Source organism: Stegostoma tigrinum, chromosome 16 (assembly GCF_030684315.1).
Source record: "Stegostoma tigrinum isolate sSteTig4 chromosome 16, sSteTig4.hap1, whole genome shotgun sequence".
In the NCBI taxonomy this organism is placed as follows: domain Eukaryota; kingdom Metazoa; phylum Chordata; class Chondrichthyes; order Orectolobiformes; family Stegostomatidae; genus Stegostoma; species Stegostoma tigrinum.
In genome coordinates, this window is record NC_081369.1 from 52,347,590 (window position 1) to 52,374,188 (window position 26,599).

At 43.8% G+C, this 26,599-nt stretch overlaps 1 protein-coding gene across 10 annotated transcripts in view; it reads right to left on the reverse strand.

Annotated features, from left to right (window-relative positions):
* gse1b (Gse1 coiled-coil protein b) overlaps window positions 1–26,599 on the reverse strand; it is a 760,234-nt gene that overhangs the window by 75,070 nt on the left and 658,565 nt on the right. For 9 of the 10 annotated variants that reach the window (XM_048546473.2, XM_048546472.2, XM_048546476.2 and 6 more), the window contains one exon: window positions 14,661–14,879. The exons of the other annotated variant lie outside the window; for it this stretch is intronic. In XM_048546473.2, the coding sequence (XP_048402430.2) occupies window positions 14,661–14,879 (219 nt within the window). The remainder of the gene's footprint in view (window positions 1–14,660; window positions 14,880–26,599) is intronic. 10 annotated transcript variants of the gene reach the window in all.

Here is a 26,599-nt window from a genome sequence, read left to right on the forward strand (position 1 = left end):
ACTTGTGTTCAAAACGCCTATGACCAGTCATACAATACGGTTGCCTGTACTGTGGATGTGTATATTTACTGACCTGACACCTACTGCATTCAGTAATAATATCTCCGTGATATTAACAGGAAAAGACAGGGCAGACAAAGATAAACTATTTCTACTGGTTGGGGATTCTAGAACTAGGGGCACACAGTCTGAGAATTAGGGCCAGACCATTCAAGAGAGATGTTAGAAATTCCCTCTACACACAAAGGATGGAGGTGGTTTGGAACTCTCCTCCACAAAACGGCAGTGGATGCCAGACCAGTTGTTAGTTTTAAACTGAAATAGATAAATCTTTGTTAAGCAAAGGTGTTTAGGGATATGGGCCAAAGGCTGGTATATGCAGTTAGGCCACAGATCAGCCATGATCTCATTGAATGGCAGAATAGGCTCAAGGGTTGAATGTTCCTATGTAACAGAGTGAAGCACTGGTGTGCTGCTCTCTGACTCATCATGTATCAAAGAAATGCACAAAAAGGTTTAAATTCACTTCTATATCAGGTGGGAATATGGAGCATGCATGCCTAATAATGAAGCTTGCTCTTTACTTTGTGGTTTCTAATGACAAATAGAATTACCCAGGAGTGGATTCCTGATCCACCATGTGGCTGATGGTCCAACATACAAGACTACACTGTGCTGGACAGTGAAGGCCAGTGCAATGTCTGTCAGTTAAAAGACAGTGGGGGATGTGATGGGTTATATATGATGCCAGTCTGGTCTGTACTTAACAGTGCACACAGGCCAGAGGGTTTTGTAGTGCAGATCTCACACAGCTGCCTTCAAGATGATATAAACCTTATGAGCTGAAACCAAGGATGAGAGACCATTGCTTCAATTATTAAAATTAAAACAGAAATAAAGATGCTGGTAAGCCCCAAATAACACTTACTGTAGACACTGACTCTGGGCTTGCCCTTTCCATCCCTAATTTCTAATTTACCCAAAATTGTCACAAGAGAACCCAACGGTGGGTCTGGCCTGAAAATCTATGACTTAGGCATTCCTAGTTACAAAGCTCACAGATGGCAGCCCAGCTTGCATCGTGCCTTTACTGAATTGGGAAAAAGATTGATATCAGTAGTGGTTGTGAAATGAGAGAAGTCACATGACTGTGGCAAGCCAAGAAGCACATTTTTGTTTTGTTTTTCTTCAATGGCGTGGAGGCTATTGCTCATTGCTAATTGCCCACAATGCTGAGGCCTGGAGTCATATTGGCCTGGCCAGGTAACGAGAGCAGATTTCCTTCCTTAAAAGGACAGCAGTGAAGCAGATAGGTATTCATTACCATTGACAATAGTTAAATTGTCGCCATTAAACAATTACAGAACATTAAAATTACAGAACATGACTGAATCCACATTTCACCAAACCAATTATCTGGGGTTATGGATTACTAGGCCAATTGTATTAGCACTGTACCACCATCTCCTCCAACCACAAATTTACACGCAAGCAACCCCCTTTCCATGAAAAAAAAGTTGCATGCACCATCATTTACACTGCAAAGTGGCCACATCACTCACTATGCAAACAACTCTTCTCATGCATTAACAAAGCTGCTTGTTATTGCAGTTACTCCCCATTTTGTCAGTCTCTTTACACGCACAGCAGGATCATGGCTTGTGCATTTCTCTCCAATGTCTGCAGGTTCGAACAGCGAACTCCCTGGTTGGAACAATGCTCTCCCTGGTCCGGTTCTGAAATCTTCTCAGCAGATCTGGTCAATGTTGCAACAAGTGTCTATCAGACACTTCAGTTTCATTGGATGCCCTTGTTCTGCTGTCTTCATCACAATAGTTACAAACTATTTTTCTCCTTTCAACTTGAATTGGCAACCAGCTCTAAGAGGTAGATTAAACCATCCAAGTCTTCACCTGACATCTCAGTGGTAGCCCATGCTTGATTTGACATCATTGTTCAACACTTCTGTTACAATCGTCTCTGTAGGCTTCTTTGACTTACTCCCAGCTAAACGCTCAAATGCAAAGGGCTTTAGCAACTTGCAGTTAAAAAGCTACTTTCTCCACACAGGCATGCTTTATTTGTTTGATGTGATGACCTCCAGGGCAGCACAGTGGCTCAGTGGTTGACATTGCTGCACCACAGGCCCAGGTTCGATTCCAACCTCAGGCACTTTCTGGTTTCCTCCCATGGCCCAAACATGTGCAGATTAGGTGGATGGCTAAATTGTTGATTGTGTCCTGGGAGGTGCAAGCTAGGTGGGTTAGCCATGGGGAATGCAAGGCAAAAGGGACAAGATAGAGGGGTGGGCCTGGGTGGGACGCTGTTTAGAGGGTCAGTGTGGATTTGATGGGCTGCTTCCATGTTGTATTTAAAACTTGCCCTTCAGCCTTGATCTTTCTGCTGGCCTTTCTGTAAATACTTCTAATCTTCCCTTGCACTTCGAAGGTCTAGGAAGGTTATCAAGATCATGAACAGGTCTGAGTCACTTATCAAACTGGTGCACAGGTCTGGGCTGTTTCACCACATTGTGCACAAACCCATCTGTTTTCCCAAGTATACTGTGTAACTGTTGATTATCAGCTAGCAACTTCTACACAACTTCTTCTTCAAGAATGAGGTTTTCTTTCCTTAGTAGTCATGCTGTCATTGTCGGATCTCTTGAGCCTAAGATCACTTTATCTTTGATGAGATCATCTGTCTGGTGCCTGAATTTACAGGATTATGTGAGGCGTGACAATACAGTCCCATACTGATCATTGGGTTCTTCTTCATCCTGAACGCGAATATTGTACACACATCATTCATAAGTAACATTCACTTGGGATCCAAAGCATGGCTTTCAGATTCTGGGCTGCCTTTTTCTTTGTTTTTAAGAAAGGGTTCGGGTTGGAATACACTTTGCAACAGTTTCTCTCCCTCAGTGATGACAGTGTAGTTACTAGCAGCTGCTCTGGTTTGTTAATTAAATAACTAGCAATCTTGTGGGTTTGCCACTGCGAATGGAAAATCTACCAGTTCTGTTTCACATCATCCATCCTTTTGAGTGGAGCCAGGAGATAAAGGGTTATAGCCAGTGATTCAGCCTTAGCCTGCTTCTTTATTCAATCTTTCTTTTACATATAGAACATTACAGAACAGTACAGGCCCTTCAGCCCTCGATGTTGTGCTGACCTGTCATACCGATCTCAAGCCCATCTAACCTACACTATTCCATGTACGTCCATACGCTTATCCAATGATGACTTAAATGTACCTAAAGTTGGCGAATCTACTACCGTTGCAGGCAAAGCGTTCCATTCCCTTACTACTCTCTGAGTAAAGAAACTACCTCTGACATCTGTCCTATATCTTTCACCCCTCAATTTAAAGCTATGCCCCATCGTGCTCGCCGTCACCATCCTAGGAAAAAGGATCTCCCTATCCACCCTATCTAACCTTCTGATTATTTTATATGTCTCAATTAAGTCACCTCTCAACCTTCTTCTCTCTAATGAAAACAGCCTCAAGTCCCTCACCCTTTCCTTGTAAGACCTTCCCTCCATACCAGGCAACATCCTAGTAAATCTCCTCTGCACCCTTTTCAAAGCTTCCACATCCTTCTTATAATGCAGTGACCAGAACTGTACACAATACTCCAAGTGCGGCCACACCAGAGTTTTGTACAGCTTCACCATAACCTCTTGGTTCTGGAGCTCGATCCCTCTATTAATAAAAGCTAAAACACTGTATGGCTTCTTAACAGCTCTGTCAACCTGGGTGGAAACTTTCAAGGATCTGTGTACATGGACACCGAGATCTCTCTGCTCATCTACACTACCAAGAATCTTACCATTAGCCCAGTACTTTGCATTCCGGTTACTCCTACCAAAGTGCATCACCTCACACTTGTCCGCATTAAACTCCATTTGCCACCTCTCGGCCCAGCTCCGCAGCTTATCTAAGTCTCTCTGTAACCTACAACATCCTTCGTCACTATCCACAACTCCACCGACCTTGGTGTCATCTGCAAATTTACTAACCCACCCTTCTACGCCCTCATCCAGGTCATTTATAAAAATGATGAACGGCAGTGAACCCAGCATCGACCCTTGCGGTACACCACTAGTAACTGGTCTCCAGGATGAACATTTCCTATCAAACAACACCCTCTGCCTTCTTTCAGCAAGCCAATTTCTGATCCAAACTGATATATCTCCCACAATCCCGTTCCTCCGCACTTTTCAGTGGCTTTTAGCAGCTTCTAGCAGCTCTGAACATTTCTGTGATCCTCTTTCAGTAGCTGTGCTTCCATGTAGCTCTTCAAAACATAATCTTAGTTCTACTTCTGGACATCATCTTATGAGCTCACATGACAGAAGTCTTGCTAGTACCATTTTTATTGAACTTTCTGTAAGATGGGTGCCTGTATCTTCATAGCATGGGTTGTATGGTACATTCCAGAAATCACATTAGCACAGTATTGTGTTCCCCTCTAAACTGTCTAAAGAAATGGAGTATACGGCACAGAAAGAAGTCATTCAGCCTGTGTTGGTTCTTTGAAAGACCCACCTATATTAATCCCATTTCTGTACCTTTTCACTATAATTGTTACCTTTTAAATTACCTAATTCTCTCATAAAATGTACAATTGAATCTGCTTCCTCCACCCTTTCAGGCAGTGCAATCCAGATCATAGCTACAGTCTCGTCACAAAGACCAAAGCACAATGCTATTTAAATCAAAGCTCTAACAATTGGACCTTGGCAGCTTCGTTAAGTGCACTTGGAGAATTACCATGCTGGGGCATAGAGGTGCTTTTCCACACATACTTTATCTGCCATTTTCTGTCTGCCATATTGTCTGCATGAATATCAAAGAGTAAACTGAATCCTTCATGAAGTGCAAACTGCTTAGTTCTTTCGAGAAATGAATATCTGCTTTGTCTCATCTAACACGGCTATACGTACAGGGCGAAAAAAAGCCATACAGCTTAGCCAGAAGATAAAAGGGAGTTGTGTAACAGGGTTGTCCACATGTAGGTAATTAATGAGGCCCAGTATCAAACACATCTCAATTCACCTCTGTTCTGTGTCTACCTTGAAATGGATTGAGTTCCCTTGGGATATAAAGCTTTTATAAACATTATGTGTGAAAGGATAGATCCTGCAAATCCATTGCTGGGGAGCGCTCAAGAAAGACTAAAACAAGAAAAAAAATCAAAACATTAAAAGGAACTAGTTGATATCAGTTCAGAAGCCTGGAAATTTATCTTGTCAGTCCAAGGTCAGCAACAATTAGCAGACTAATCCCTTTGGGTTAAAAAAAAGGCATTATTTGAGTCTGTGATAGCTTAACAATCAATACCATTAAAATGGGAGCAGAATGTAAATGATTCAAAAGGTCTTAGTTTATAAGTTTAATTCTCAGTGCGTGCTTCTGGAAAGGACATGAATTGCTTAATTAACCTCCTTCTTACGGAAATAAGGCAGTTAATTGAACAAATTTAGATTAAAAGTGACAGATGCAGAGGCGCAACCAGCAGCTTTGGTGTTCATCCTGCACACTGCACACTACCAAATATGTTCGATTAGCAGGCTCAGAGAGACAAAAACACTTCATCAACCAATGACTTAATTCAGTTACATAGCATCCAGACAAACTGGGGCTTTTGTGGGGCAGTGACAGTGTCCCTGCCTATGAATTAGGAGACCCGACTCAAGTCCCACCTCCTTCAGATGTGCGTTATACCACATCTGACCAGGCTTACAGAAAATTTCTCCAAAATAAATTGATTATTGGGTGATGTTCTGTCCTACATATGTTGATCCTGCCTTATATGGAGCCAAAACGCTCAGTCAGACCTCCTGACTATTTAATCAAGACATATTCCAAGGTTTAGGGTTTCTTATCATTTTTTGTATATCACAGATATTCATCTTGCATGTTTCATATTCTGAAATTTGGAGTCAGTTCGCTCAGTTGATTTGTGAAGCAAAGTGGTTCCAATAGAGTGGGTTCAACTCCTGCACTGGCTGAGGTTACCAGAAAGGAAAGTTGGAAATGGGGATGATACATTTATAAGGATGCAGAATTTGATGGCATTTTTAAGGCGAGAGGGTGATGCTAGCAGATTTGAAGGCAAAAGAGAGCAACAGAAACAACAGTAGAGGGCACTGAGTCATTAACAACGTTAACCAAGATGGAAGCCAAGCCAGGAAGAAAAGGTGGAGGCTTCTGGGAGTCAGGTCGAGAAAGCAGGGGGTGGGCTTCATGAATGAAATGAGGTTGGAGAGAACTTCGGGGAGACAGATAGGAAAACCAGGTAAAGATGCAAATCTTGCACTTAGGACAGAAAGGAGCCTTACAAAAAGTTTAATCTGGTTAGGTAATAAAAGAGGAAATGACAGACAGTGCTGATCAGATTGCTCGAACCTCAATGACGAGGAAGTCTGAAAGCCTGGGAGGGAGGGTACAGGTGACAGGGAAAGGGGAGTTTAAGGAGACGGTTGGCAGTAGAGAAATAAAGCTAGGGTGTCCAATTCCAGATGTCCAGAATTTATCACTTGTGAAGCACTGAAGTTGATATGGCAACCCATGCTTTACAATTACCACAGTCTCTGGAACAAGGTAAATTGAAGCTCCTTATTATAAAACAATGCCTTAATTAAATACTTTTCACCAGAGGTTGGGGAGGAATCACAGTTTGCTTCTTGTAAAAATCCACTCATGTGGAGGATTTAGGCTAAATTCAGACGATCTTGCAGAAATGTTTGTGAGATCCACAAGGACCTGGCCATGAAAGTTAAACCTTCAAATCACTTTTGTCTTTTTGGGGAGGCTGAGGGTAGAATGCAAAAACCTGTCTTTCAACATCATGGGTTTTTGAATGAGTAGTGTCCCTCCAGTTGTAGTTCAGTGTTCCAACAATATTTAAAATGATTTAAAGCTACATACAGACACGGGGACAAGTTTAACCTAACCTATCCATTGGGAAACTGACAGGGTTTCACACCGTATCTCTGCAAGACCATATTACCTTCAAGAAAGTGCATTATAGATTTACCAGAATAATATCTGGACTAAATTATGGAAGAGAGATTAAACAAGCTAGGGTTGCATCTCCAAAATTTATAAGGTTGAATTTGACTTGTTTGAAGTTCGTAAGATAGAAAAAAAAAGAGAAAGTATTTCTGATGCTTGATGGGTTTACAACCAGGGACACAAATGGAAATTTAGAGCTAGGAGCCAAATTTGCAAACACTTAGTCATGCAAATGGTGATATGAGTTTGTACCTCTTTCTAACATCGATTGCCATTTGTGGATGTTCATTTTAAGTCAGAGACTGATGGATTTTTATTTTCTAAAGGTACTAAGGGAAACGGGACAAAGGTGTGGTATATGAAGTGAGATCAACTATGATTTCAGTGAATGGTGGCACAGACTGAATGTCCTCCACCCTGCCCAAAATTACCATGGGAGTCACCAGATGTAATATTGGATGAGATATAAACCAGACATCTGCCTGATCTCATGGGTTTCCAGCCTGGACAGTTCCATTCAAATGGATGTAACTCATTTTAAAAAAAATCATTAATTGCTTGCTCTGGACTTAGGAACATAAAATCCTGTATATCTGAAAAATATAAACTATTGTTGCAATGATGTTTGACACCTTTACAGGGGTTCATCAGTGGCTTACCATGTGTCTTGGTCAACAACTGCAAGATTGCAGAAATCTTCACTTTCAGTATTCACATGTTGTTTTTCCCTATATTTTTTAAACTGTGGAAGAGTTACTTCTCTTTAAAGATCACTGAGCCTGCCTCTTGGTCCCTAAACATGCAGGGAGTAGGCACTCACACACAGTGCGCAGAAAATCATCGCGAGCAGAACAGGTTCATTGCTCATTCGCTCCGGGTGACCACATTCTGAAAGTGGCTTGCATGCTTTGTCAGAGCCCGGAACGTTGGCGACTGTTACTACAAACCTTCTCAACAGATGGGTCCTGAAAATATGAAAAATACATGCAACAGCTACCTGATGTCTTTGTGCAATTCAGAGGCACGTAGCAGCACAATCTGCAAGTCAAATTAACTGAGGAGCAACTACACAGCTTTAGCAGAGCTTAAATATTTAGTGCCATATGGAGATTTTAAAAAATGGACTACATTTGCATAACTCTTCAGCTTGCCATAATACATGGATACAGACCTGCTAAATATACTGTCCAGTGTAGGACTGCTTAAACACAGACAGGGCTCAATCTTGCACTCAGTGCCTGTCTACACTGGGTTTGTTCATCTCAGGGTAAGAGCAGAGGTGCTAGCAATGCACACCAGGAAAGGCATAAGCAAAATTAGCTTCCAGCAATCACTGGCTCCTTGCTGGAAGATACATAGATGAGGATCAACTCAAGGGTGTTGCCTTTCAGAGAGTTAGGGAGAAAGAGAGGGGGAGGAATAGAGGGGGGAAAAGAGAGGAGGAAAGAGGGGATGGGTGAGAGTGAGACAGCGATGTGAACATGGGAGAGGGCAGAAAAAAGGAGTGGGCAGAGGGGCAAGGGAGGTGAGAGGGAGGGAGGGGGTGGGGAGAGGGGAAGAGGGAGGGGGTACAGACAGAGATAGAAGGAGGAGAGAAATGTGGGGAGAGAACAAGGTGAGGAAAGGATACAGGAATGGGGTGGTGAAGGGAGAAAGAAAAATATAGAAGACGAAGAGGCAGAGGGGGGAGAGTGAATAAATAAAGAAAACGAAAGAAAACAAGAGCAGACAATTTGACTCTGAAGCACTCTAGGTTTGGGCTGACATGTGGCAAGTAACATTAGTACCACACAAATGCTATCTCCAATATGAGACAATCTAACCATCACCTTTAACATTCAATGGCGTCAATCTCTCACTATTAACAGTCAATACAGTGTGGAGCTGGAGGAACACTGCAGGTCAGGCAGCATCAGAGGAGCAGGAAACTCCCCACCAGCCCTACGTACACCAGCACCTTTCCCTGCAACTGGAGGAGTTACTACATCTGCCGCCCAAGGCCCCTAACCATCTTTCCATATTTGAGAGGAACTCACCTTTACATCCTCCAACCTGGCCTTCTGTATCTGTTGCTCCCGATGTGATCTCCTCTACATTGGTGAGACCAAAAAGAAGGAGCAACACCTCATTTTCTACCTCGGGAGCTTATAGCCAAATGGCCTGGACTAGAATTCACCAGTTTCAAAATCTCCCCAAACCCAGCCTCATCCCATGTCCAACCCTCCCTCTCATTGCTTCCTTGACCTGACACAACCTGCTCATCTTCTTTCTCTCGTACCTGCCACACCCTTCCCAGTGACCAATCTCCACTACACCGATACCTGCATCCATCTGTCACCTTCCCACCTACTTTCCCCCAGACACGCTCCCCTATTTATTTTCTAGCTCCCTTCCCCAGTCCTGATGAAGGGTGGAAACCCGAAACGTTGAGTTTCCTGCTCTTCTGAAGCTGCCTGACCTGCTGTGTTCCTCCAGCTCCACACTGTGTAGACATCAACTCTGGTGTGTGGCCAGGTAGGTCTTTTGGCGCTTGCTAAAGGGGAAAATAAGATTTGTGGAAGCAGACTTTCCTCCTTTTATCAAAAGGATTTCAACACCTTGTGGTAAGAGGAAGGTGAACATTACAACAAATGAGTTTACAAATCTCAACCTACACCTAATGTGAGCCACACTGCTCCCTGGCCAAGAAGGTGGCAAAGTCTAGCAAAGGCCCTTAATGACCATCATCATATCTTGCTGTCAAAGGGGTGAATGCAAGAAATTCTATTGGGACTGCCTGCCAGCTGCAACAGCCTCTCAACAATTACTGATGCAACTTAAGGTCAAATGAGAGATCCTTAGCTGAGGTGGAATTAGAATCAGGTTTATTGTCATGTGTACCAAGTACAGGAGCACAGTGAAATGTTTGCAATGTCGCCTCTTAGGGCGCCATCTTACGTGCAAAGTAGAAATCTTCAGTACAAGGGGTACTCAGTGAGTGGCCACCTCCCGAAGAGTGTGGGTTGGGGAAGCGGAGTGGAAAGTGGAAGGAGGGAGGACAACCTGTGAGTGAAAAGAAATTTAAAGGAAAAAGAAATGATTCTCTCAGATCTCAGGCAGCCATACCACGTCCTGCTTCAAATTCACACCGCTGAACGGTTCAGTTAAAACATGCACAAGCAGCTGACAGAGATTAAGTATTAAGTAGTGCTGCCCTTGTGCTCGAACAACACATTACAAAGCTCAGGGAAAGAAGAAATATCAATGGAGCATATCAGAATGTAAACTATATTGAAAGGGGCAGGTTCTTTATTCAAACAAGTTCTTAGGATACGACAAATGATGTGGCATTTGGATTACTTAGGATGAATTGAATTTCAAACTGTGCCCTGAAGATAGATGTGCTTTGGAAGATGTTTCGGTAACAGAATTTACATATGTCTGTTGCAAATGAAGCGAACTCATAGCCACAAGCGCCAAGCAGCAGAGGCTTTCCCATTAGCTCCATGCCTGTAGAAACAAAGTACTTGGTATATGATGTATTCCAAACAGAAAGGATATTATACACTGATGTAGAGTCACTACTCTGGATGTCCAAGGCAAGGGTTTAAAAGATACCTCCTGTACCTCTTTCCCCAATTACTGAACAACATAGTCCAGTCAAGTCGATACAACGGCTTTGAAAACAAATGGAGGAGCAATTCTGCATCTACACGGCAGCTGTCACAACCTCTAAACATCCCACAGAATATGAAGCTCCTCCAATCCTGGCTCCGTGAGTAGCTGTGATCTTAAGAGGCTATGCCTTCCACTGCCTGAACCTCAAGCTCGGTAACATGTTCTCTGCACTCTTCTATTTCACATTCTTTCTTTGAGGCCCTCACGAAAATCTTCCTCTTAAACCACATTTTTGATCTTCAGGTCTAATGTCTCCTAAATACTCTCGGAAGTTCCTTCTAGTGGCTTATCATTTTTAAAAGGTGCTAAAAGTTGTCTATTGTTGGACACAGCCATTTTTGTAATGCAAGGAAACAGCAATTAATTTGCTGACCGTGTGACAAATCAGACTTCTAGAGCCAGAGATAATGGGAACTGCAGATGCTGGAGAATTCCAAGATAATAAAATGTGAGGCTGGATGAACACAGCAGGCCAAGCAGCATCTCAGGAGCACAAAAGCTGACGTTTCGGGCCTAGACCCTTCATCTCTGATAGATGCAGGGGTCTCATACAAATATAAGAAATAGACCACGAGCAGGCCCGTCTGAGGCTGTCCTGCCACTCTATCTTATCATGGCTAATTTGCCCCAGGCATCAACTCCTTTTTCTGGCCAAATCCTTATTGCCTTCAACTCCCCGATATTTCAAAAATCTACCTACATCCTTTTTAAATACTCTCATTGCTCTCACTTCCACAACTCCCTGGGGTTGAGAACTCGTGGCATTCACTTCCCTCCAGGAGAAGAAATTCCTTTTCATCTCCATTACAGAAGAAAGGGCCATTTATTTAAAACTATGCACCGGTTCAAAGTTCCTTCAAGAGTGGAAACATCTCAACGTCTATCTTGTGTAACCCCCTCCAAATCTTGTGTTTCAACAAGATCGCTTCCTTTGTCTTCGACACTCTTAATTAATGAAGGCCTAACCTGTTTGGCTGTTCTTGATGCATCAACCCTAAGTACGTCTCTTTCAAGCTGACTCTAATGCCAGTATATTCTTCCTTAAATACAGGGACTAAAACTGCACAGCATTCTCCAGTTGTTCTTTAATTGCCCGTGTAGTTGTAACAAAGCTTCCCTATTTTTAAGCTTAAACCCCCAGCAAAAACTGCCAAAATTCTATTTGTTATCTTAATTACTTGCTGCACCTACATTTTAACTCTTTGTGTTTAATGTGAAAAAAAAACACCCAGATCCCTCTGTTGAGCATCTCTTCATTTAAATGACAGTGTATGCCTTTTCATTTTTTCCTTCTAAAGGCCTCCTGCATTAAACTCCATCTGCCAAGATTTTGCCCACTCGCTCAACCGATCCATAGCCCCTTGCAGATTCCTCCTGTTCTCATCACAACATGCCTTCTCGCTTATACTTAAATCAAAAACAAACGATTTTGCATTGTACTCTGCCCTTCATTAATGTAGATGGTAAATAATTGAGGCACTAGGACTGATCTTTGGGTACTCCACTCATTAGGTTTCTAGAACCTGAAAAAGAATAATTAATACTGACTCTTAGTCTTGTGCATGTTAATCAATCCTCACTCCAATGATAATCCATTGCTATGAGCTCCAGTCTGGTTTAACTACCTTTTATATGGTTGAATGTCTTAAAGAAATCCAAATATACTGCATCCACCAGTTCCCCTTTATCAACAAAGAACTCTAGCAAATTTGCCAAACATGATTTCCTTGTCACAACACCATGTTGACTCAAGTTTGACTGCATTCAGCTTTTTGAATTGTCCTGTTATTTCTCCCTTAATGGTGGACTTGAGCAGTTCCCCAATTAGATGTTAGGCTAATTGCTTACAGTTCCCTGCTTTCAGTCCCCCTCCCTCCTTTGGGCAGGGATGTCACATTAGCCGCTTTCCAATCTGCTGGAGCCCTCCCAGAATCTCATGAGTTTCGGAATATTTTAACCTATGGCTTCACTCTCTTTACAGCTCACTCCTTTAAAACCCATGGATGAAATCCATCAGGTGCTGGTGAGTTGATCACCTTTAGGTGCACTTGTTTACTGCTTGTGACAAAGACTGTCACAAGGCCTTGGCTCAATGTCAGATCTGAGAGACGACATTTCCAGCAATGAAGCGAAAGTCATCATAATCCCAGAGGACCATAAGCTACTCTCTTGTGAGACAGAGCTGACTGTTTGAGCGTTTAACTCAAGAGTCACTACACTGCAGGTGAGGTCGAGAAGGAAAAGCCTTCAAGGGTGATCTGGATACGGGAATCGAGCGCTCGCTACTGAGAGTCACAAACCAGCCATCCCACCTGAGCTAACGGAAACCCGACCTTCACTCAGCACTCCACTTGATGGCATGGGTAAGGCCCAACACACTGTGTCAGGCAGGGCAAACCAGAGCATTTGCCAAGAGTGCAGAGTGTAAAAGGTAACATAAGCATTGCAGTCTTTAAGGTAACACTGACATGCCTCTGTTTCTCTCCGTAGATTAATTATTAGCATTAATTCATTCCTACCCTAGCTCTTGTGCACAAATCCCCCATTCCATAGCAACATTATTTGAGGCAGCAAGCAATTAGGCTGATGGTTTAGGATACCCTACGATCAAATGCCTCAGGGCTGGGAGTGAGTAGCCCTATTGCTTTGTCAGGAACCATGTCAATCTTGCTCAGCTCACAGAGGATGTCCACAGCAAAGTTAAGTTCCAACACTCTGTTTATCTGTGAATTACAGTGTACCAAGCTTAATATTTACATAGGTACACAAGGGATAGGACAGAAAGGGAACATCACGATCCACCTGTCCATAAAACACTGTCTCTCCCTCTTAGACGTTTCAATCTCATGCTCTACTGGACACTCCAACAGTGCTTTCTATTAAGTAATCTCCTAGGTAGGACAGGCAACGGTTGCAGCTTTTAATGGCTGAGAAAGTACATTCAGTTCTTCAAGCGTTTGGGAAAGACGACCACATCTCTGTGCTGTCCTCTACACGAAAAGAATTCTCTTTGCTCTGGGACGGTCACCTGAATACTCAAGAGCAGAATTTCTTATTTGTCTGGCACAGGAGGATCCCAAATCATTTCTATGAACTCCTATTGCATTCGCCCCCACCAGTAACCATTTTATTTTTACTGAACATTAACCTCAATCCTGTTTTGCTCTTTTCCTAACTGGAGGACGCAATGTACCAGGTTATAGCCCAAATTAAACACAGATTCCCCAACCTATGCGGCGTGTTGCAAGACTTCCCTAATCTCAACCATCTGCAAGGCTCCAGCCTGATAAGTGTAAAGCAGTGTGAAACAAAAGTACAGTCAAAAAAAGCTCAGCAGGTCACTATTTCCTGGCAAGGACGCGTGTAAGAACAAGAGGAGCTATTTCCTTCCCCTTACTGAATATTCCGAGTCTGTGCTGTGTGTTAGCTACACTCTCTTGTCAGAAGGCTGGAGAAATACCGTGGCCTTAAGAGCTGTCTTCCAGCCTTTCCTCATTACCTTGGCCTACACCATTGTCCGACAGCAGACCACTGATCAACAGCATGAGTGGGACCCGACTAACTTCTGCAGCCAATCCAGCACAGTTCAGCCATTTAACCTGATTCTCCAAAACAGTATGACCCATCCCCAAACACAATTTTCCTGCTATGTATTCTTTTGGCTATTTTGTCCAATTAACGCAAGGATTTGGAGAATGGGAGACAATTTCTGAGAAGTTCAGAGTGAGCACAGAACAGGAACTGTGTGGAAAACACATAGCTAAGCATGATCACACCAGGCCATCTGTATCAGTGGGGAAACGGTGGTGATCGCTCGTGAAACGTTGCAGTCACAGAGTCTGGTATGGTACGGAACAGTACAGTGACAAAGCATTTGGATGTAATGTAGATCTGAATCAGCTGTCTGCTCTTATCCTCCCTCCCTCCCTCTCTCTCTCTCTCTCTCTCTCTCTCTCTCTCTCTCTCTCACACTCACTCACCTCTGGGCTCTTCGGCTTGTTTGGCGAGTTTGCGGAGTGCGGCTGCAAAGCTGGCAGAGTGTGCTGACGGTACCGACAAGGTGCTGTTAGCTGCCGGGCTGCCATTGGGCACTATGGAGCCATTGAGGGAGGATGGGTTGAGGGGGCTTACGGTGGCTGTCGTCCGAGTCGCGGTCGAGATCATTCCCAGTGAAGGTGACTTTGGCTCATGGCTCATGCCTAGAGGTTGGTGATGGTGAGGGATTGGAGGTTGAGGGGGGAGGGAAGAAGGGTGAGGGGGAGAAAAGAACAAAAAGGAGAGAACAAAGATTTAGATGGCGGGGGAAGAGCTGAAACCTTCCTTCTGCAATGCACGACTAGGTTAAGTGAAAGCAGGACAATATTCTTCAAATGCAGTAAGGTGTTGTATTTATAGCATTGTACTGCTTGATGATTTTTAATCAAGGCTCCAATTTGTGACATACCTTTGGAAGAACCACATTAGGACATAATAAACTAAGCTTTGAAATAGAAAGTGGTAATGCACACGTAAATATTGTGGTCACCCATGAAACAATACACACTAGCATACACAAAAAACCCACCACATTCATGTTCACATACTCAGATACATTATAAACGTGTGTACACACACAGACACACACAGACACACACAGACACACACAGACACACACACAGACACACTGACACACTGACACACAATCCCCAGATAAGCAGCTGTTCAGGATTCACAATCTATAATTTCTGGACTGCATGTAAAGATAGATAACACTAGCATTTCGTCAAGCTGGAGCAGGCAGCCTTTTGAGCAGGCTTACAAGCAAATCAATTTCGACATGTGACCCTCGGCATCCTCTCACATCAAACACGACACTAATTACACTTTCTCATGAACCTGTGACAGGCAAGTGTTGGCACCAGTTTGAGAAATAGCTGTCTCTGGGAGTACAGGACCAAGGGATCATATGCCCTTCGTCCACCTTGTGGCCAATACATTACAGACAATAACAGGCAAACGCTGAAATGCAAGCATCAAAGGGAACTCAGGATTGTTTCAATCTGTTGGAGTGTCAATAGACTATTTCTGCATTTTCTTTTAAATCACATACAACTCAATGTCCTGAAACCAAAAGGGCTTCGAGTCATAGAGTGACACAGCATGGAAACAGACGCTTCGGTCCAACCAGTCCATGCTGACCATGTTCCCAAACTAAACTAATCCCACCTGCCTGCATTCGGCCTATAACCCTCCAAACCTTTCATATCTAAAAGACATTTTGATAAGTACATGCAAATTGTAACTGTACCCGTATCCACCACTTCCTCTGGCAGTTCATGAGAACAATCAGCAGGAAAGATCTGGTGTAGCAGGAGAAGGTAAGGGTGTGATCAAGACAGCACAAGTAAAGGTTGACATACGGCTAGAAGATGATGGAGCACGATACTTCTCCTAGTCCCACAAAAGTCTTAACATCTAAGGAAACAGCAGCTTTTTTCTGAGCAGCTCCTCATACAATTCCCTCAGCCAGCTGCTTGTTTTCAGGCCAAGAAAGTTAGAAGCATCAACCACGCCTGCGTAGCTCTAGGCTTCATGGGTTTTCTTTGTTAACAGTTTAATTTTTGTGGCAGCTCAACGTAAAGCACAACAAAAAAAATGACCATATTCCAAACGGGTTGGAATGTTAACCCTGGCCTGTGACACCGTGCTGCTAGGGTACATCACTGAGAGCAGTCTTTACTTTGCTTCACACTACCAGAAAGCAATGGAAGTGAGTGAGTTCGAGTTGTAAACAGGTCAATCAAACTCATGTCACACAAAAAATATACAAAATGCCCAAGTTATCACAGAACACCAGACTAAAACATGCATAGGTTCCTCAAATACCTATCCAACTTTCTAAACAAATTTATGGAATCAGCTTCCGCAGTGCATGTAAACAAAAGGAGGGAAAATTTTCCCTGCATCTCTCAGGGATCATTTGACAGCAATTCTAATCTTATGGCTAGTTTTATGATTACTGCTATAAGATGGCTATGTTTCAAACTGTCTCCTCTAGTATAGGGTATAAGAGAATTTGAACTGGAGAATGGTGTGAATGTGTGTTAAACTCTACCCAGTGACAACCCCATGTGACCTGATTGCTATACAGAGGGTGGCCCAATACAAGATCTATTGGAAGTCTACTGCAACCTTTAACACCTGGAGACAAAGGAGAAAGTGGTTATTCCCGCTGCTTGCAGACTCTCAAAGGCAGACTAAGAGTTAGGGGAAAACATCTATGTCAAGCACCACACCCCCATTTCCTTCCAACTAACTTCATTCCGCCCCCTTGACCTGTCTGTCCTCCCCGGACTGACCTATCTCCTCCCTATCTCCCCACCTACACTCAATTCTACTGGCTCTATCCCCACCTCTTTAACTTGTCTGTCTCCTGTCCACCTATCTTCTCCTCTAGCCATCTTCGATCCGCCTCCCCCTCTCTCCCGATTTATTTTGGAACCCTCTCCCCTCTCTCCCTTTTCTGAAGAAGGATCTAGGCCCAAAACGTCAACTTTTGTGCTCCTAAGATGCTGCTTGGCCTGCTGTATTCATCCAGTTCTACATATTCTTATCATAGATACTGCTGCGCCAGGAAGAAAAAAAGTTTCTAAGTTAAGCTCCAAACAGAATGCAGGTAAGGATGGAATACCCATCTGAGGAAAATATGCTGATTGACAACGGAAGACCATGGAATCACCAGAGTACAAGTTGCAATGGGCAGTCATTTGATGTACACAATGGGTTGAAAAAAGGAAACTTTGTATTTGAAAGGACAGTAGAATATCTGCCTTCATGAAGCAAGGAGAAAGGATCCTATTATTGTTGGCCAGTGGATTTGGATTTAATACCCAAAACTATCCCTTTAAACAGTGTGCCATATGTAAATATGGTGTGGAATTTTTGGTTGCAAGCTAAGGAAGGATACCTTTTCTCTACTTAAGTGTTTTGGGTGCTTACTAGTAATATTCATTGATGCTCAACTTAGCTGATTGGTTTCAGTTCAAGTCTGAAATTGCGAAATTCTCTCATGGTAATTTTTTTTTACACGGGTCACTGGAAATGTCATATCTCTTTTTACAAGTTATCAGTATCTACGGGGGTTGGAACAGTCATCAGGCTATTGACTCATTCACCACAAAAAATATCTTTCACTCAGCCTACTCTCTTGAAAACACTCATCAACTCAAAATCTTCTGTTAGGTCACCTCTTACCACTTGACGAGCCTGGAAAACAAGACAGTGGGAAGTGAACAACGAAGTGTACATGAAGCAGCAGAGTTGGTAAGAAGGGAAAGTCAAAAAGTTCAAGGATCAAAGGAATGGTGGAAAGTTAGGCAGCGGGACGGGAGGGGAGAGCTGTGTGTGCGAAAGAGACCAAGGCAGCAATCCTCAAAACAGAAACAGAAATTTGCTGGAAAAGCTCAGCAGGACTGGCAGTATCTAGAAAGAGAAGTTAGAGTCGATGCTTCACGCCCAGTGATCTTTCCTCAGAACTATCGAGCAATCCTCAATTATGGAAGGGGAGACATACAAAAACAGAATGGCGTGCACAGAGGAAAAATTGAGAGAATGCAACATTCAATGTGCTAGCGGGACATCTGAATGCATGAAATTGTAGAATTCCTACATTGTGGAAGCAGGCCATTCAGCCCATTGATCCACACCGACCCTTTGAAGAGCATCCTACTCAGACCCACAACTCTACCCTGTCCCTGTAACACTGCACATCCTAAAGTTAACCTACCTCGCCTGCATATCCCTGGGCACTATGAGGCCATTTGCCACGGCCAATCCACCTTGCCTGCACACCTTTGGACTGTGGGAGGAAACTGGAGCGCCCGGAGGAAACTGAGATAATGAAGTGTGGAGCTGGATGAACAGAGCAGGCCAAGCAGCATAAACCCATGGAGACACAGGGAGAACGTGCAAACTCCACATGGACAGTCACTGGGGCTCGATTCAAACCTGGATCACTGGTGCTGTGAGGCAAAGGTGCCAATCACTGTGCCACGGTGCTGCCCCAAGGTGGGGGGTGGTGTGGGCAGGCAGAATGGCAACATTTAGAGCGGAGGAGTGAAGAAGGGAACAGCAAGTACTGTGGTGATGGTAGGGAGCTCAGACAAACAGAATCCAGAAATTCAAAGCCAAATGACATCCCATTTCAGCACTGTATTGCAATGGCATTGGAGGTATATATACCTATTTCCCTGCTAGGCATTCCAACAAATAATTCATGGTAGTTTTGATGTGATGCATCAGTAGTTGGCAGAAATGCATATCCCTTCAATGACAGCTCAAAGAGGTGACAAAAGAACTCCACAGGAAAACCCTGTGATTCCCTCAGTACACGTGGTGATACTGAGCCACATGGGCTGGCCACAGCAGAGCTGAGGCCTGATCAGTCATGGGATCAGGGTTGGCATTGAAGAGGGAAGATAAGGAGAGGGCAAAAAAAATCGTGACTCTTCCTCGCCAGCTTTGTGAGATGAAGAAAGAATATCGCAACACTTCAGGAGAGCCCACCTCCGTGCTCGTCACTCTTGGGCCCCTGACCAGAGCGCAAGAGTAGACACCAGATTTCAGTGAGGCGCTGGATTAATTTTTACATATGAGAAATAATTGTTAGAAAGAGTTCGCAGAAAACCACCATGACTTTAAACCACTGCTCAGGATGAATCATTAGTGAAAGGGACAACAGGGTGAAAACACTGGGAGGGAGAATTAACACAAAGCTGATTTCCTCTGACAACTTATTTAGAGATTCATTAACGAACAAAACAAAAATACATTGCAGCCTGATTTAACCAAAAAGGGAGTTTGTAGTTGCAAATGCTGCTCCCTTCAGGCTCACAGTGGAAATGTTACTCAGAACCAGTTATAAACATTCTGACAGTGATGTTGGACTTGACAGCGTTAGGAGGAACGGTTTAAGATTTGTAAAGCTTGCTTGCACTGGCACCGAATAAGCAATTCAACAGCCTTCTCACACAACCAGCCTGTAAGCTGTTCCACTGTCAGTCCAACAAAATAGCCGAGGTATCATAATAGGGACTTTGATCCTGACAGTTTAGACAAATGGCAGCACTTGACCGATAAAGGCTTCTTCAGGGAAGGGGAAAACAAAGGGCAATGCTTTCCCCTTTAATAGGCTTCACACTATACCCCCTCCAACAGCTGAAGAGCTCGTTGTCTGTTATTCCAATTTATAGCATCAGCGCTTGGGAATAAATTACCTTGCTGGGTGTATGATTGATGAGGTATGATTGCACATACAGTTTATTGGGTAAGGAAGAAGCGTAGTGCTCAGCATCTTGGTGGGGTGTGTGTGTGTCTGTGTGTGTGTGAGGTGCCGAAGAAGCCCCTCTGGGTCACAATGACCAGCTTGCTCTGATCAGTCGTGTGGGTCGGGCCTGAAATAAGAAACCTTCCCTGTCACTTGCTCTTGCACGTGTGTGACTCGCTGCACTCTGTGCTCGTTAGTCGCAGGCCTCACTTTATTTCCTCCCCGTCCCCATTAATGCCACAAAAGCTATTACTAATCACAGATCCACTGTTTCCTGCCGTTCCCTAATTACAAAAACCCAGTCTGCAGCAGTCTTCTGACTTCAAACCACATTCTGCGATCGCCATGCACTGTAATTACAAACTAACAGTTTGGATGATTTTTTTTGCTGGATCCATGTTGGACCCCTCCTGGATAATTATCCCCTAGAGCACCAAGCTGGCAGGTCTCCTATTTAATCGGAGGCACACATTTGTGTCCTGCACTTCATAATAATCTCTCTTGACAATTTTCATTACAATTGGAAGAATGTTGAACAAATAAACAGTATTATTTAGCTGCCTCCTTCATCTCAGACAACTTTTCCAGCCCCTTGGGGCTAGTACTCAGCATATTAACAGTGATAGACCTCTATGTATGCTGCACACATGATAGCATATGACATTCAGCTGATCTCTCTACAAGCCAGTTGAATTCTACGGTCAATTATAATAAAACTCGAATTTACAGGGTTTTTTGTCTTATAATGTCCTGACTGTACCGTTCCCCCCACCATCACTAGGCATTTTATTTCTGTCATTCACAAGTCAATTCATGACTGTTGCTTCAATACCTTTCCCATCTCTTTTCCATAAGCACGGCTGACCATAGCAAACAGCAAATCTGGATTCTTTCCCGTTGGGTAAGGGGTGTAGATAGAGTTGGTGCTAGCTGTCTTTTCCTACAATGAGCAGATTTCAAGACTTGGGGAGACAAGTTCAAGGTCACAGGATAGGGTTTTAAAGCGACATGACAGGAATTTTTTATTTTACAGAGAGGTTCATGTGTGGAAAGAACTTTCTGAGGAAGTGGTCGATGTGGCTACAATTGCAACATTGAGAAGGGATTTGGATAAGTAACTGAATAGGAAAGGTTTGGAGGGATATGGGCCAAGAGCAGGCAGGTGAGACCCGTTTAGTTTGGGTTATGTTCAGCATGGAGTAGTTGGGCTGAAGGGCCTATTTCCATGCTGTATGACTCTTTGAGCCCATCCCCCTGGATCTGCACTTTAGTGTTGCCTCCATTGGAGCAGAACCTCCTGAAAGAGGGTCACTAGACCCAAAATGTACAACCCTGTTTCTCTCTTCGCAAATGCTGCCAGACCTGCTGAGTTTCTCCAGCACAGTTTGTTTCTGTATGTCTTGTTCTGAGCAGCGAACAATCCCCAACACCAGACAGGTCCCATGAGCACAATTTTGGAATCTGCCAAAAAGACAGATGTCAGGCAACTGGAATGGGGAATGAGGAATCACCCAGGAAACACCACTGTCAGCATTGTACATGCAGTGCCAACCCCAGCTGGGCACTAACCAGGTCAAGTACCATTCTCTGGGTTATGCCAGGCCAAGTATGCCCAAGGACAGCTCAGGTCAAACATCCCTTTGGACTGCAATGGATTGGTGGCCCCCTACACAGCTGGGAGCACAGATTGGCCAAAGTACGAGTTTCTGGGCTCCCTGCCATTTTTGTTAGGGGGTGGGGGGTGTTGTTTCAGACTAAGGGCAGGAGGTGAGGGGGCAGTGTACAATCTACCCATATGCCACGTATATAGCCAATCGGACTCATTAAATACCTAAATAAGACCAATTATAAGAGGCTTACTAGATTTTCCCCAGCCTGCCTCTCAGTCTTCAATCAATCACATAGTTTTAAGAGATCACTCGCTGTCCTTAATTGGACAGAAGAGTCATTGTCTAGGCTGGTCGAGGAGGTAACCCACGTCAAAGTCTCCTGTGGGTGCAGTTTTGAAACCCCCGAACAGATCCAACTTCTGCTTCCAACCCCCAGAGGAGAGTCCAGCATCCAGCTGACAATGCAAAAACTCTGACATCAAGTATCCCCTGTGAGACATCACCGAATTAGATACAATCAAATGGCAAAAAAGGGAACTAAACCAAGAACCATCCTGCACTGTGATATTATGTTGCATAGGCTGGGGTCTAATGGGAACCTTCATAAGAGACATAACACAACAATGTCGACAATGCCTCAATCAACTGGTTACAAGCAGATGCTGCGCACACCCATATAACAATGCAGGGAATTAAAAAAAAGTGATCACACTTGATTGAAGATCTGTGTGGAATGCAGGTTGGAAAACCCCAGCAGCATTTTGTGAAGAGTCTGGTCATATTAAGATTGGCCCGCAAGGCTTTGCTGAGGGAAAATGTTAGGGGGCAACATAGCCTTTCCCATCCAGGTTGGGCAGACATGATTGGTTCAGACAGCTGACTCTACTCAATACCCACATCCCCAAAGAAAATTAAACTCTCACAATGAATCTGGGTTTCAATGGGGAGTCAAATTGGACTTGAAATGCTAATTGTTTCTCCCCATAGATGTCATCACTTTCTAAATTTATTTTCTCCATCACTTTCAGTTTTTATTTCAGGTCTGCAGCATTTGCAGTTTTTTTGCTTTCCTCTCGCTGTGAATCAGTACTTTCCTATTCTCCCATGTAAGGTTGTAGGCCAGGGCCTGTGTTCATTCCTCATCCATTACTGACCTTGAATTGAGTGCTTGGTGGGCAACATCTGTTGCCACTTAAGAGTCAGGTACACTGCTTTGGACCTGGAATCACATGTAGGCCAGACCAGGTAATGTTGGGAGATTTCCATCACTGAAATGAACCACATGGCTATCATAGGATAATTTCATGGTCACCTTTATCAAAGCAAGCTTTCAATTCCATATCTTATGACTTGATTTTAAATTCCACCGAAGACCATTGTGGGGTTTTGAACTCATGGTTCAGATGTTTAGAGCAGGTCTCTGGATTAATGAGCTAAAGACATTACACTGGATCACAGCTATAGTGTTAGCAAAATTCTGCCATCAACAGATAATATTTACTATGGAGATGGGGTGCCAGGAAGTAAGACATTTTATCCTATGATCTTCTGTAATACAGTAATCCTTTCAAAATTCATCAACCATTCTAATACTCTGCGAAAAATCTGAAGATTGAATGGAGGGTCCCAAGAAACTCTATTTTTCCACCAGCCTTGGGAATATCGGATGATCTCACTGTACCCCAATTTCACAAGGAGTTTGCAATCATTCACAGGACAGTCAATTAGTCAGTGAAAGGTTTTTTTTCAGAAAAGCAATAGCACGCTTGGCCTTCCTTAGCAACATGGTCTTGGTAATCGCAGTAGCTGCAGAAAGTACTCGTGTGTTCAAACAGGCCAACCATTATTAACAGTGAAAGTACTGTTTGCCCTGAGGCACATTCAGTGCTCTATTATACCAATGCCTTGTCTCGTCAGCTGGAGCTGAACCTGTTACATTAACTTTGACCAGTCAATCATCAGCCAGCTCAGACAGGAGAAACAAAAGGAAAATGGAAGGAATGAGTGGTGGAGGTTAGGGTGGATGGACCAAAAGGTCCCAGGACGTCATGACGGATTTCTTATGTTTGGAAAGCACAGCAACTGTCGTCATCATCAGCAATCTCCAGCGCTCTAAAAATACGTGGCATTCGTACAATAGGTCCCAGTTTTTGTTGTTTCATCTCTTCACTCAGTCCCCGCTGGAACCTTTTTAACCCCCTGTGCAACTGTCAGGCTTAAATGGACTTTGTTTTCCTAACAGAATCATCCTGTTCGAGGCCGGGAATCTGTACCATTACTGCCTTTCACTTCGCCTATTCCCGATGTCTTCTGCACCCCCCTCGCCTCATCACCCACACAAAGACACGCATTCTTCCTGTGGCCGGCCCCACGACTCTTACCTCCATCCCGCCAAACTCCGGCTAACCCCACAGACGTGTTAATTCTTTTCTTTGTGAACCTTGGTGGTGAGCATTGGAAAGCTATTCTACCAGGAAGCACATCACATTCACACCAGTTAGTGTCTGTACATGTGCATTTTACAGCAGGCACCTGTATTGGTGGCTAGTGCCTGTAGCCAATGCCACAGTTTCAATCTAACGTGTCTTTGTTCAATACACATTGGCATTTAGAAGATTAAAGCATGATCATTTTGAAGTAATAAAGGTCGCAGACAGGGGTTTGACAAGATAGATGTTCGCTCACCAGAGGATGAGTCGAGAGGTAGGGGGTGCAATTTTCAAAATGCTGTTCAGGATTTTCCTTTTAAGATGGAGAGCAAGAAAAATTCTGTCTCCCAATGAATATCCGAGTTAGACTGACCTTTGATTGATGAGAGTTACGGCAACAGGAAGAAAGGTAGAGTCAATGTCACAATTGGGTCAACCATGGTTATTGGGTGCTAGGAGCAGGCCCAAGGGGCCAAACAGCCTAGTCCTGCTCTTACTGTTTCCGATCTCATGTTCTTTGCCTTCACCCGCTGGTCAGCACAAACCTCCAAGTCTTTCCTTCCCATTTGTTAACATTTCTTTCACATAAACCAACATAAAGGCGGAGTTGTATGGAGTGCCCTCAGGCCACAAAAAGAAAGATATCAGCTGGAGGAAGCCCTCTCCAGAACTAGCTCAACACTAACACACTCCATAATCTAACTGGTGGCTGATAGTCAGAAGTGAGAGTCCTCACTCCAGACAGACTTCCACCTTCAGGCCAGCAAAAACCAAGCTTTGCATCACTTATTCACCACTGTACAGTTTATCTGCAGTGGGGAGAGGGGGGTATTGGTGAAGTGGGTGGGGTGTGTGTGGTTGGCAGGGGGAAGGTTGGAAATGGAGAACACGTTTTGTCAAATCTCCCAGTCTGACAAAAAAAACCCACCCGCTTATTGAAATGGAGGCAAACTTGTTCCAGAGTTACAGCAGCAGTGTGGGAAACGCTGCAAATTATTAGCTCCTTGGCTTTTCATTCGGCTGTGCGGTGCTATTTTGCAGGTACGGTCTTACACAGTATGCCACTTCCATTTTACAGCAGACCACGCTCTCTCAATCACTGGTTAACAGCCATCACTCAAACACCACCATTCAAACAAGATGATCGACAGGTCTTTGGCACCACTGATCTATGTGGGATCTTGATATGCCTGGTTACTCAGCTACTCTACACAACAGTAATTCAACAAATGCTACTTGTTGAAGACCAACCAGGTAGTTTGTACATGAATTATCTCCTATCTTACTGTGAAATGGAATAGGTACAGAAGTTTAACAATCTCTGTTTCAATTCATTTGCAAATTGCTGATTTTAATGATTGGAGACTCATAAGAGTCCTAGCCTCTCGGGGTGGTCTGCTCTCTCCAAACAATCATGGTGGCACCCTACCCTCGTTCATAAAACTGTCCCCGGTACAATGCAATTCAAACACATAAGTCATTGAAGTGGATTTTAACCATGATTGAGCACTGGCTTTTCATGCAACAAGCTGGGAAGGGAAATGAGCCAAAATTTGATCAGTAGTTCTAAAGGGCTTTGAAACTGCTTCAAAAACTTCAACTCACTACGCAATGCAGCCCAACCAGGAACAACATGCTCCAGCAAGACCCAACTTTTGGGATAGCTTGACTTAAATATTTAAAACAAAGAAGGGGCAATACATGTTCACGTAGACAGATGACAGAATAACAGAATCTCTGCTATGTGGAAGCAGTCCACTCTGCCCAGCGAGCCCACACTGACCATGAGCATTCCAACCAGACACTCCACCCTACCTTATCCCTGTAACCCCACATTTCCCATGGCTAACCCATCTAATCTGCACATCCCTGGACACTACGGGCAATTTCGCATGGCCTAGCCACCCTAACCTGCACATGTTTGGATCATGGGGGGAAACCGGAGCACCCCGAGGAAGACCATGCAGACACAAGGAGAATATGCAAACTCCACACAGACTGTCACCCAAGGCTGGAATCAAAAGGATTTGAATATATACAGTGTGAAGCTAGATGAACACAGCAGGCCCAGCAGCATCTCAGGAGCACAAAAGCTGACGTTTCGGGCCTAGACCCTTCATCTGATGAAGGGTCTAGGCCCAAAACGTCAGCTTTTGTGCTCCTGAGATGCTGCTGGGCCTGCTGTGTTCATCTAACTTCACACTTTATTATCTTGGATTCTCCAGCATCTGCAGTTCCCATTATCATTGAATATTTACATTTCATTCTCCCTTATTTATACGGTTGTATGGGTAATTGGAGATGTCATCGGGGCTGTGGGGAATGGGTGAGCAAGTGGGATTAATTGGTTTTTCTTTAGAAGACACCATAATGGACTGTGGGTGCTCTTTCTATGGTGTGCGATTGTTTTCTGTTACCTGGTACTGAAGGTCCTCACTGTGCCATGCACCAACACTGAGTGCTGTATTCTACCCCTGATGAGCCCTAAAATGCTCTTACTAAAACTGCTATTCACCAACATGATTTCCATACTTTAACACCTCACCATTTTAATGCAGGGTCTTACAGGGTCACTA